Source organism: Lynx rufus, unplaced genomic scaffold (genome assembly GCF_022079265.1).
Source record: "Lynx rufus isolate CCGP_SWC_20201006 ecotype Redwood Valley unplaced genomic scaffold, mLynRuf1.p SCAF_7, whole genome shotgun sequence".
NCBI lineage: Eukaryota > Metazoa > Chordata > Mammalia > Carnivora > Felidae > Lynx > Lynx rufus.
In genome coordinates this window covers 91,566,040-91,578,776 of record NW_025814889.1, presented here as the reverse complement: position 1 = coordinate 91,578,776, position 12,737 = coordinate 91,566,040, and the positions used below count along the sequence as shown (strand labels likewise).

Below are 12,737 nucleotides of genomic sequence, written 5' to 3'. Positions count from 1 at the left end.
TAAAAGGAGGTACGAGTTCATTTGTTATTTTTCACTCCTGTTCAGTGAAAAACTTCGGATCGGACATAGTAATGAACATGACCTTGCTCATCTTTCAGAACACCTGGTAGAAAAAAGTCTAAATAATATTGAAATTAGAATGGAAACACAGTACACATTTTTTTTCAATAAAGGGGACACGAAAATTTTGAAATAGCTTAACTAAAATGTTGTGGCGTCTTAAGAAAATATAAGAACACGTGAAATCTTTTGAGAATTAACTGTTTCTTTCAAATGTAAACATATCTTTTTTCAAAGATACAAAAAAGCATAAAATCTATTGAGACCTTTACTTATTAGGATACAAATATGATTCTGATATTGATAGATGATTAAGAGTGGGTTTTTTTTTTTTTTGAGAAAAATCAAGTCCAAGTGATGGATCAGACTGTAATTAAAATGTCAGAACAGTAAATTGTGATATGTGACTGGTAAAGCACTTGAATCATGAGCCAGCATGATTTATTATTGTTCCTTCCATTCTTTTTCTCAAAACAAGCGCTACTAACTGACCAAGATGCGCAAATCTTTAATTACTAATCACGTGCCATAGATCTTTATGGCGTTGACTTTTAAGTTTAAAAAAAAAATGTTTTTAATCTGGTCTGTGAAGCACAGGGGGAGATTAGAAATTGATTCAATAGTCATTTTAAAAGAAGAAAAAATGGGCTGGCGAACGACATGCATTATTCTTGGGAAGATGGAAGGCTTCCATTCGTGATGTTAATCATCTGTTCTGCTGACCACTGAGAAAGGGCAAAGCCAGTAGATTTTCTTTTTCTTTGCAAGCAGCTTTCATTTTTTTGTTACACTTTTTATTTGTACAGTTCAGTTACTTTTTCTTTTGTTTTGTTTTGTTTTGTTTTTGGTTCTTTGTTTGTTTGTTCTTATTTGTCATCATCACCTCATGTGGGCAGTGAAAATTCAGAGGAGCGACAGGCAACTTGCGTGGGATTCCTGGGCCAGCGACCACTGCAGCCTTCACACCTACCAATACCCTAATGCGTCCCACCCCGACCGTTGCAGAGCTCCGGCCCTGCCAGCCCCAAAGGCGCCTCCTCCCAACAGCCCTCGTAATGTTCCAGACTTTCTCCTCCTGGTCTTTTGTGAAAATTATATTCTGCCTCTTCCTCATCTGATTCATACCATATTTGGCTTCATGGGTGCTATGTGCTTTTTTTGTAATAGCAACTTATCATTTCTGACATCTTTCTGAGTCTCCTCCCCTCCCGCCCTCCCCCCCAATCAGAAAGCATTTGTCATTAGAGAAGGATGTAAATGTTCCTAATGCTTTATATGTGGTCCGGAAATTAACAGTCCAAAATATGATATAGAATACGATGTGCTCAGAACCTCCTTGTGTGCTTGGAACCACTGTGAAATTCACGTCAGAAAAGATCTACGAACGATGCGTGTCTGTACTGGATGCACGGAGTTGTTGTTTACGCAGAAACGCGGTTTCATGTTTATCTCTGTGTGTGTCTAGAGCAAAATTCATAGAGCCTCCCTCTGGGTTGCATTGTGCTCAGGAGGATCGTGCTGCCCCTCAGGCAGCGGTGGGCTCTTGTAACTTTGAGATTCTACAGTGCCGTCTCCGTGGCTTCTAAGACCTGGTCTCTGCCCGGTCGGGGCACTGACTAGCCATTGCTGCCGTGTGTGTCTCTCGGGGTTGTCCCTGGCTGGCAAGGGTAGCAGGCTCACACCCCACCTGAGAATGCTCTGTGCCAAGTCTCCACTCTCTTACAGCAGCTTTGGTGTCTTCACCCTTCTCTCCTACCTCCATGAGTGCATACAGCCTGAGTTCCCTGAACATGGGGACTTTACCTCGAAGCCTCTACTCCACTAGCCCTCGCGGGACCATGATGAGGAGGAGACTGAAAAAGAAAGACTTCAAAAGCTCACGTAAGTGAAACAGTCACCGTTGTCTCATGGGCTGGAGAAGATGGGCGGGCTGGTCGGAGTCTGTGGGAAGAGTGTTTTCTGGTGCCTAAATGATCAGGTGGATGCTAAGGGGCTCCCAGCTCTATGCCAGAGGTCCCTGAAATGCTATCTAGTATCTACATGATACTGATTGCCCAGAACAATTTCAGACTGAATTAGTTAGTTTGTACTATCTTGGCCGACAACTTTTTGTTTGAAATTTCTTTTCTTGCTCTTTGGATCTGATACGGTAACCAAAGAGGTGATTTTTTTTCCCTTCAAGACTCCTTCCTTATATTCTGGGTGACTTTGGACATGAAACATTTGTTCTCAGTTCCTTACTCACTCCAAATCAATGTTTTGAAAACTATGTCTCCCTCCTGATAAATATAAGAAAGAACCCCATGCATCTGTTTAATATGATTATAACATGTAATCACTTCTCTTTCCAACCAGATCGAATCATAGTCTAGAGAGGTGGGAATATTTCCTGTCCTATATGTCCCCTTTGGTGGCTGTAGTTGTGATTCCTATAGAGAAACTCAAAGAAGATGGGGTCTCTTCCTGCACTTACCATAAAAATAAAATAAGGAACACCCTTAAGTTACCTAAGTAAAATGAAACCCAGACTCTTCAAGGCTGGAAGTGAAGAGAATGTTAGGAGAAGGGATGTTGGGACCTATTGGCTTTTCAGCTTGTTTGTCAGAGATTCATCTTCACAAGAGGACCCACCATGCCACCATCACGGAGACCAGCCACCACCCACCCTGGGAAATGGTCTCTTCATGTTACAGGAAGCTGAAGGTTTCCTTACAAAGAAAACCACTGCAAAAGATAGGGTCACACCGTGGTATAGTCATGATTTTGCCTTGCATATCCCTTCAAATATAAGGGGATTTTTTCATCTTTAGTATATGTGCAGGACAGTAAATTTAAAAATAGGAAAATAGAAGGAATATTGAGTTTAGGTAAAATGGGAATAAACGGCTTCTGGAGTCTCAGATCTTTCTCAGCTGACACGAAAGTAAATTATTCAGTCTTGGAAGAAACCATTTGAAGGCAGTAGAGTGAAGTGGTTATAAGCATAGATGTGGGAACCAGGCTGCCCGTGCTCTCATCCCAGCATCATTGCTGTAGGACCTTGAGCAAGGCACCTAAGTTCTCTATGCCTCGGCCTCCTTAGCTACAAAACAGGGATTAATTACTTACTTCATTGGGTAATTGGGAAGATTATATGAAAGAATATATATATTCACACCACCAAAAGGGACATATGGGACAAGAAATACACTCTGTGAGGAGAATATATATTATTAAGTACATATTATGCATATTATTTTAAAATTATATATATTGGGGCGCCTGGGTGGCTCAGTCAGTTAAGCATCCGACTTCGGCTCAGGTCATGATCTCATGATTCATGGGTTCGAGCCCTGTGTCAGGCTCTGTGCTGACAGCTCAGAGCCTGGAGCCTGCTTCAGATTCTGTGTCTGCCTCTCTCTTTGCCCTTCCCCCACTTGCACTCTGTGTCTCTTTCCTTCAGAAATAAACTTAAAAATACATATATACATACATACAATAATATGTGTTAATACATGTACATATATGTATATACATATTATACACATAGTTTATGTATGTGTTATATATATATAATTTTCTCAATTATATACCATATACAATATACTATATACAATAAATACTATATATATTATATACATATGCTAGAACAACACCTGGTAAATGGTAAACACTATTTAATTGTTAGCCATTTGAATAGTTTAAGTGTTAATTAGTATGCCTCGAATCTAAATTGCCATGTGTGAAAATCTGTTGACACTGTTCCCAACTTTAGGCATTTTTCACAGTGACTACTTTGGCATAATACATAGGTTCTGGGTCTTCCATGCAATGCCATCAGGGCTTGTGGTGGATTTTTGTATATGAAATTTTTTACAAGTAATGCCTTTGGGTGCAGCGTCCCTCACTGACAGCAACAGCCTAACAGCCCTCAGCAGGGAAGAGCAATTAAAATGAATTCATTAATGTTTGTACTTCTGCTTGAATGGCTACACATTTGTTTGTGTTAGGTAAGACTCACTCTGTTGACTAAAGGCATTAGTGACTCCAAATGAGTGATAATATGCTTGGCTATCTCGGGTTGATATTTACATAGCTTGAATTTTACAGTAGGAAACAAAGCTGAGATCATGCTGTCACTGATCCCCATAATCAACTCAAATTCTCTTTTGAATCAGAGAGTTATTCTCCAACATAGTAGAAACAGACGCGTGGCTCCAGAAATTGCAAGCTATTTGTGTTTTTTGGAGACATTGGCCACCAGGGCACCACTGACTGTATACCTACCAGAATGTTTATGAAAGTGTCTCAGGAGATCACACATTTTATATTGTGATCAAACAACAAGGTCCAAAACTTTGATTCGTACTCCAAAAAGGCCTACAAAAATAATGATAGCATTCCAAAGCCAGAAAAAAGTAATTGCTGTTTTTGTTCTTTTGTTTTTCTTAAGTTTCTCTTCTCTCCCTCTCTCTCTCTCTCTCTCTCTCTCTCTCTCTCTCTTTGCTTCTGGTATGGTCACATTCGATGTAAGGGTTTTCCCAAATAACTGATAATAAAAGTTTTATTATGCTCTCACTATACCATGGTTTATTTCCACCACTTTATTTATGTCTTTATTCTATGCCACCGTTTGCTGTCCCCTTTCTAATACTTACGTTTCCATGGCAACCAGGCCATTTGTATGGACGATGAATCATGGCAAAGTCACAACAAATACAATAAAAAGTCTCTTCGCTGTACTGGTGATGAGGTGCGGCCAGAGCCTACAAAACGGAAAAAATTCTCACATATGTTTCTGGTACAAAAGGACATGCCAGAAAAGAATTGAAATCTTCTCATAAATATTGAAAGGTTCTGTATCATTGACCGGAGGGGCGAATACAGGAAGTCTGTAACACCATGTTACAAGAATTAAAGCAGGAAAGTGCCGTGTTTGTTTCACAGGGAGAAGGATGAGTATCCCCAGCACCAGGCTGGGAGGAGTGTCACAAAGCCCTGGAAGGATTGCAGAGCTGTGTCACAGAGGGAACCCTCTTGTCAGCTCTTCTGGAATCTTACTGGCCTTTGCCCCACAGCCTGGGCTGTCCCTTTTTCTGCCTCAGAGGCTAAGGCTCTTTCCAGAACCCCGTCATCCCCCTGTGATGGCAGCATGACTGAGCAGCGGACCCGGTTCCTTCCCCCTGCTTCCTGCTTCTGCACACACAGCCAGTGTAGGCTCTGCCTGTTCTCAGTCCACCTGAATTGCAGCCAAGCGTAGAAGTTAGATGACATTCCCAGAATAGTCTTTGCCTCTTTTGCCATCCCCGTGTACTACTAGGGAGGCCAACATGGAAAAGAGTTGAAGAGAATGAAAAAACCTAACAAGTTTTGTCCCTGCCACCAACCACTGAAAAAAGATCGGAGGACAAAGGCAGCTAATGGTGAGCTTTTATAAGTGAGCATACAGGGAGCCCTTCAGGGAACAGCCTAAGAGCTGCCCGCCCCACAAGCTGACCCCCATCTGGAGAAGGGAGCTGTTGGACACCCACACCGTGCGCCTGAACTGGATCACACGGTGCACAGTGGGCTGGATCCCCAGCAGGCCGACTGTAAGGGGAAATGAGTGACACAGAGGTCTTGAGTTACAGGATCGAATAATGGTGAACACCACATATGGATAAACCTTTGCAATCCATTGGTCCCTATACTTTTTAAATGCTTTTCCTATCTGACAGTTAACCTCACAGCCTTCTAAGAAGGCAGATTTTTGGGGCGCCTGGGTGGCGCAGTCGGTTAAGCGTCCGACTTCAACCAGGTCACGATCTCACGGTCCGGGAGCTCGAGCCCCGCGTCGGGCTCTGGGCTGATGGCTCAGAGCCTGGAGCCTGTTTCTGATTCTGTGTCTCCCTCTCTCTCTGCCCCTCCCCCGTTCATGCTCTGTCTCTCTCTGTCCCAAAAATAAATAAACGTTTGAAAAAAAAAATTAAAAAAAAAAAAAAAAAAGAAGGCAGATTTTTAAGCTTTAGAAGCTAACAAGTTGTTTCTGGTTTTCCTCCCTTCCTTACACTAGAAAAGACAAGAATTGACAAAAAACCACAGGGTCATTTCCTGCAAACCTGAAGGGTTGCGAACAGAACCCTCCAAACGTGAACAGGAGCAGGACAGAGCAGATGCGGATCGTGAACACAACCGTGGGGCCCACACCATTTAGCAGTGTTCACAGCATGTCAGTGATTTAGTCCTTTCCTTCCTCACCTGTGAGTAGAAGAAATGGGCGCACTTCAGTTCAGAGCCAGGACCTTGCAGGAGTCTCTACTACCGGAGAGAGAATTCATCGTACAAATTTTTAAATTACGGCATTATAATTCATAATAATTCACCTTTGTGAATGGTTGGCCACATTAATGAAGCAGGATAATCAAGCTCATCTTTTTTCCTCTGAGTAATATTGGTTGCTTTTCTTCTTCTGGCTCATCATCTTTAAATCTACCGTTTATCTTTTTCATGTCTGGTTATAATTTGCAAGACTTTAATTTGTGTGAGTAATCAGTACGTACAATTCCAAATGAAATTTTACTGTTTCAAAGAACATTTCAGTGTATCGAAGGACTTTCAGAGTTAATTATAAAATCCTAGATTATTTAATATAATCCTACATTTATTAGATACATTGTAAACTTTTATAATTATAAAACCAATATTTAACATAATTTTAATCCTAAATTAAAGGTCCTAATAATTTCTGTTGTCTCAACTTGACTCCAGATGACGCTTACAAATTTAATGATGCACACAGTGAGCACTTAGATCTATTTTCAAAACCTTCTAGAGAAGTCCGTTTCTGAACTATCTTCTCTAACTGTTGCAAGAATACAGCAAGTCTCTCCTTCGAGAAGATCTTTACTATATCTAGCCTAATCTGTTCCTCCTATTATGATTGCCCCATTTCTTCTTAATCCTCTCTTAGTGGAAATGGCAGTTAGCTGACTTAAAGTTTCAAAAGTGGTTTTTAACTCCAGTTAAGTTGTCCAAAAATCTATACCAAACTGAGATCTCCGATGAAAAAACTGTGTATATTAATGTGAACCTATAGAAAAATTCACAGAAAGTATTCCTATTGAAGTAAGAAGTAATAGAAGATAGAATGGAAGTAATCTGCCAAATAGGGGATGTCCTAATAGTATATTCCTGCCTACTATGAGAACAGACTGGAAAGAAATGCAACTCTCCGGATCCATACTAACTACTCCTGGTGGTTCTGTGCCATCAGGAACAAAATGTGTAATCTGGAGAGCAGGTAAAGTACAGTTGACATCAACAAAGCACACTAGAAAGTGTGATCTGAATAAATATAGTCCATGTGTCGGATCTTGGAATTGTAGGCCACCAGCTGTAAAAGGCTCAGGGTTGGAAGCTACCTTTACCCCCTACTTCAGGCTACTTTAATCTTATTGATATGAATTTTGTTGTGAAAACTATGATGATGTTTCTTAAGAAGAAGTAGATTTTCCTTCTAGACAAATGATCTATCGCATCTTCCTCTGCCACGTTAGCTACAATGTTGGGATGAACTACATAGTGGAAAAATTGGGGTCCTGAGGGACAACTTTCTAGTTCCTTAACTCAGCAGAACCTGCATGAAATGTTGGTTCCAAAAAGAAAAATGTGGATAATATCACAAAACTCAATTCGTTCTTCCTTTATTTAGTGTTCATTGAATGTTCCGGGCATTGGGATTTCAAAGAGGAAAAGATCTGGGTTCCAATCTTTAAAAACAAGGACGCTGAATGCTGAAGTAGCACCATGTATTAGAAATGTGGAGATGTAGACAGGGAGTACCTAACTCTGCCTGGAGAAAGCAGGGAAAGGGACATTGAAAGCCCAGGGGAAGAGCTAAAGGGACAGAGGGTTCCTAAGCAGGGCTGCAGCAGATAGGCAGGAGACTGGATAGGCAGGGGACATGAACTTATGAAGGTTCCCACGAGCTCTGTTAGCACTGGGGTGGTTGTTCTATAGAAAATAGGGAGGCGTTGAAAGAGTCTAAATGGGAGGATGACCTCTGCCCATTAGATAAGCCACTCTGGCAGCAATTGGGAGGCTGTTCGCATAAGACAAGAGGCAAGGACATGGTTCTAAGTCTATATAGTGATCTGTATTAGCAATGATGAGGCCCTACTTTAGAGAATAGATACACTGGGGGCCTCATCATGAAGAGAAAGTTAACCTGGCAAGTTGATATGTAGAAAATGTTGGGCATGAAAGGACCAGAAACATCCATATTCACGTATTTGAAATAAACTAAACATCTGAAATACAAATAATAAAAGCCTGGACTGAAGCGTTAACAATAAGAAGGGAAAAGAGGATTTATAGAAGTTAGATTTCAGTGGTCATCCTGAAAGGATTTAGCCATTGTCTTGATTGAATTTGAGACGATGGGGGTGTTCTGAGTCAAAGGCTACTTTGAGATTTCAGGCCTGGTGGACTATAAGCGTGATGGTCCCATTCATAGAAACCATAGGGGGAATGCAAAAGAGAGGATGACTAACTCAATTTTTAAAATGTTGAGTTTCGAGGAGTCAGTGAGACCTTCTTGTGGATGGGATATCCACGTCAGGAAATTCATCACTGGAGCTTGAGAGAAACTGGAGAGGTAGATTCGAGAAGATACATGCAGAGGTCATTTTACAGAAGCAGTAGAAGTAAATGAGGGAAAGGAGAGTAGAGAAGGCTTAGAAGAGAACCACAGGGAAGTCTATGTTTGCCGTGTAGACTAAGCAAAGGAACTGGGAGGGGCTGAAAAAAGTCAGAAACTAAGAACGAACCTTCACTGAAACCAAGAGAGCAATTTCAGAAAGAAAAGGATAGTTCCCAAGCCACTTGCTGCAGAGTAGTTAGAGCAGAAGATGGCCATTGATTTTGGCAGTCAGGAAGTCATCAGTGAGAGTAGTTTCAGTAAAGGGTGAAAGGAGAGGCCAAGTTTTAAGCAGGCCCAGAATCAGTACAAACCCATAGGGAGAGGTCAGAAAGCTAGGGGAGTGAGCAGGAAAGTTGGAAAAAGCAAGAGAGAAGTATTTATGACACAAAATCACAGGGAGCCGAAATGGATAGGACCAGAAAGGAGGAGGTAGCCTTGAAATGGAAAGAAGGATACGTCCTCCTGGGAAAAAGAAGGAAGTTAGAATAGATGATACAGAGAAATTGAAGTTGCAAAGAATGCTTTTAAGGAACTCTTGTCAAATGGCTGGATCTTTTCAGTCTGGTAGGAAATGAAGTCAGGAGTCAAGTTTGATCCTTATAATGGTGGAAATGTTTGAGACAAATCCCGTGAGAAATCAAATAAGGAGTCAAAGTATTACACAACAGAAAATTCCAGGGCCCCACAGAGAATTGTGTGAATGTGTAGTGACTTTCTCTAGCACCCATCAGCAACTTAGTAAGAGCACGGGAGTGGAGTGGGCATTACCAAAGAATATTGAGTATTAGACTATAGAAAATGTCATGAGCTTTCAGCATCTCTGATTCCAGCAGCTGCATCATTGAAGTGGTCACCAGGGATCCAGGGGGAGTATGGAGGGAAACGATGCCAGTAAAAGGCAATACATAAAGATGGTAACTTTCAAACTGGATTCCCCAGATTCCCACAGGAGGGATGGGAAGGCCTCCTCTAGGGTCTCCCATTCCTACCTCAGTATCTTCAGTAGCTCTGTTTTTATCTGAAACACAAAGACATCCCTTACATGCTTTCATTTGAAGAGGGGTCTGGGGGAATCTGTTGCTAACAAGTTTGCAAACCACTGGACTGGAAGACTGGTGAGAGAGAGTGGGGCTAGAAGTCATCAAGGAGGGAAAATGAGGTAGGAAGGACCGGGGGGAGATGGCTATTAAGATTGCGTGGTCAACAAAGAGGATTCAGATATGAAGATCCCAGAGCGGTCTCCAGGTTGAAGGATGGTGGGGTCCAGCACAGGGTTCTGCTGATAGAGAGCTGAAGTCGGGTGGAATTGCTAATAATCAGCACTGAGAGACCTAAAGAAGCACAAAGCCAGGCGCTCAATTATTGCCATGATGTCAAAGATACTGAGGACATGGAAAAGCGACAGACTAGAAGGGGCAAATTAAGAGCCGAGTCTGAAGTCAGTGAGGAAATGGGGGGAAACAGGAAAAGTAGAACATCATGGGTTTGAAGAGGAGACAAAGCAGAAATAAGTACATAATATAGAACTTCAAAATAGGAGTGGTTTAAGGTAAAAAGCACTGCATGTGTGGGGCATGGAAGGTTCTAACCCTTTCTCTGTCCTTGTCCCCTGCAGGGAGAGTGAAAGAAAATAGCTTCTGGGTAGAGGGGTTTCTGAGGTATATGGTGTCAGCAGGTGTCAATTGCAGTAAAGAGGCCAGACTCTTTTGGAGGAAGTGACAGTCCCACATGGGACCCTGCAGAGAGCTTGCTCACAGAAAGCAAAGGAGGCGCAGGTCCCAGTGGGCATCAATGAGAGAAAGGCATCGGGGAGTGGAGTGGCCTTTTCGTGACCCGCCAGAGATCCAGTGAGAAAGAACAAAGGCTAAAGAGCCAAAATTTGGGGATAGGAGAAATAGAAAGTTTAAACGACTCCATCAAGCCAACCCAATGCTAGATTAAGGTTGACGACCAACACGTCCTCGCCATTCCAGGAGCCAGACTCTTTCTTCAAAGCTACAGACCAGATTGTTTATAAAAACCTTAAGGCTTAGGCACAAATGGATAGAGTGGAAAACACATTAGACCAGTTAGCCCAGCCCTTTTTTTTTTTTTCATAGAAAAGAAATCAATGCCTCTGCCCCTCCCAAGGTCACACAGCTGGTTGCCTACTGGTAGAGCCAGGACCAGAACCGACATACCCAGTCCCAAGACCATCCTCTTCCTACAACCCCCACAACTATCCCTGGTATGGGGGCCACCCTGGTGTTGTGACTGATATATGACAGACATCAGGAGACTCCTTTATGTGGTTCAGCTCTGACTAAACTTATTTCAAGGAGACCAAAATATCCCACCATTACCAATGAGCTTTTTTTTTTTATTTTTCCTTCTTTCAGAGACATAATCTGCATCAGCAAGGCCGGCGTCTCTGGTGCTTGCTCCAACCTAACGTCATTCTTTTTCGTGTTTGTTCCTCCAGTGTCTTTAGCCTCGAGCACAGTGGGCCTGGCTGGTCAGGTCGTTCACACAGAAACCACAGAAGTTGTGCTGACAGCCGATCCCGTCACAGGATTTGGGATCCAACTGCAGGGCAGTGTGTTTGCCACGGAGACACTCTCTTCCCCACCTCTGATTTCCTATATTGAAGCTGACAGCCCAGCCGAGAGGTAAGACACTCCTTGACAGCATCCTTTTCTGTGTATTTCTTGTGCCCGGTATCTTTGAATAGCTAATAAATTAGGGAACAGGGCTCAATGCAGGAAATGCAGGATATGATGAACTCTCCGTTCCGACAGTAAAATTTTACGTTCTTGATAAGGTTTGAGAAGAAAAACGAGCGTGGATGCCTTTATCTAGCAGATTGTTGTCTGGCAGGGACTGGAGGCTGTATTAATTAAAAAGGGAAATATCTCTGAAGTTCCAACTTTATTGTAATCATTCCTCTGCTGTGGGGAGCTGTACATTCATCACTACTATATATTGGTTCAGATCAGATTAAAACAATGCCATAGTTTTAAATTATTTGTTCCTTCTCTGGGGTACATCAACATTGCCTGGCTCACATCTGGAGCCATCAAACACAAGAGTGCAAGACCTTGCAGTTGACCTAATACGATGCCCACAGCATTGAATGAACAAGACCGAATGGTTACGCTATTTCACAAGGATCAAACAATACAGATTTGGCAACTTCAACTTGATAATTACTTACTCTGGCTACAGTCTCTAACATGTGGTTCTAAATATAGATGTGGGGTGCTACAGATTGGAGACAGAGTGATAGCCATTAATGGGATTCCAACTGAAGACAGCACCTTTGAGGAAGCCAACCAGCTCCTCCGAGACTCTTCAATCACGAGCAAGGTCACACTGGAAATCGAGTTTGATGTTGCAGGTATGGTCATATAATCGCGAGTCAGCTGCAGAGTCAGGAGTGGACCGCATGTGAATTATATGGATTGTGTGGCAGATGGGGAGCTATTTTTTTTTTTTTACCTACTGAACATGGTTTTGTTTAGGAGATTTGGGGTGTCATTTTGTATTGAGCATTACTTTGTACTATTCGTTAAAATGTCACCATAAGAACAGATGAAAATAAATGTGACAAAGTGAATAAGTATTAGCTGCTATAAAGGTGATTTTAAAAAATCACGTAGCCTTTATTCTTCCTGATTTTCCCCTATATGCTCGAGAAACCATATTCTCCTGTCACGTGGATGAGAAAAGCCTGTCTTTGACCCTTCCCACTGCAAAGAACATGTGGAAGTTTGGTAGGGAACAATGAAAACGCATTAGGTGGATTTATACAAGCCCAGCAGGTAAATAATTCATTCTCTAGTGTGAAAAAGAAATTGCACCGGACACTTGTTAAAAACAAGGAAGACTTTATTCAAGACTATTTCAAGAGAGATCAAGCGTTGGAATAGGGAAGTGAGATTAAACTCAATCCCAAAGACAGTATGGGCAGGTGGGAATTTATGGCCACCAAGCAAGGTGAGGGTAGGGAGTCACGGAATGAAAAATTACGAACAGGAAC

The 12,737-nt window shown here is 42.0% G+C and overlaps 1 protein-coding gene across 2 annotated transcripts in view; it reads left to right on the top strand.

Annotated features, from left to right (window-relative positions):
- GRIP1 (glutamate receptor interacting protein 1) overlaps nucleotides 1–12,737 on the top strand; it is a 404,358-nt gene that overhangs the window by 309,061 nt on the left and 82,560 nt on the right. Inside the window, exons 10-12 of one of the 2 annotated variants that reach the window (XM_047066969.1) lie at nucleotides 1,789–1,941; nucleotides 11,181–11,367; nucleotides 11,950–12,095. In XM_047066969.1, coding sequence (XP_046922925.1) covers nucleotides 1,789–1,941; nucleotides 11,181–11,367; nucleotides 11,950–12,095 — 486 coding nt within the window. Of the gene's footprint in view, nucleotides 1–1,785; nucleotides 1,942–11,180; nucleotides 11,368–11,949; nucleotides 12,096–12,737 lie in introns of both variants that reach the window. The other variant, XM_047066968.1, reaches the window with a different exon arrangement.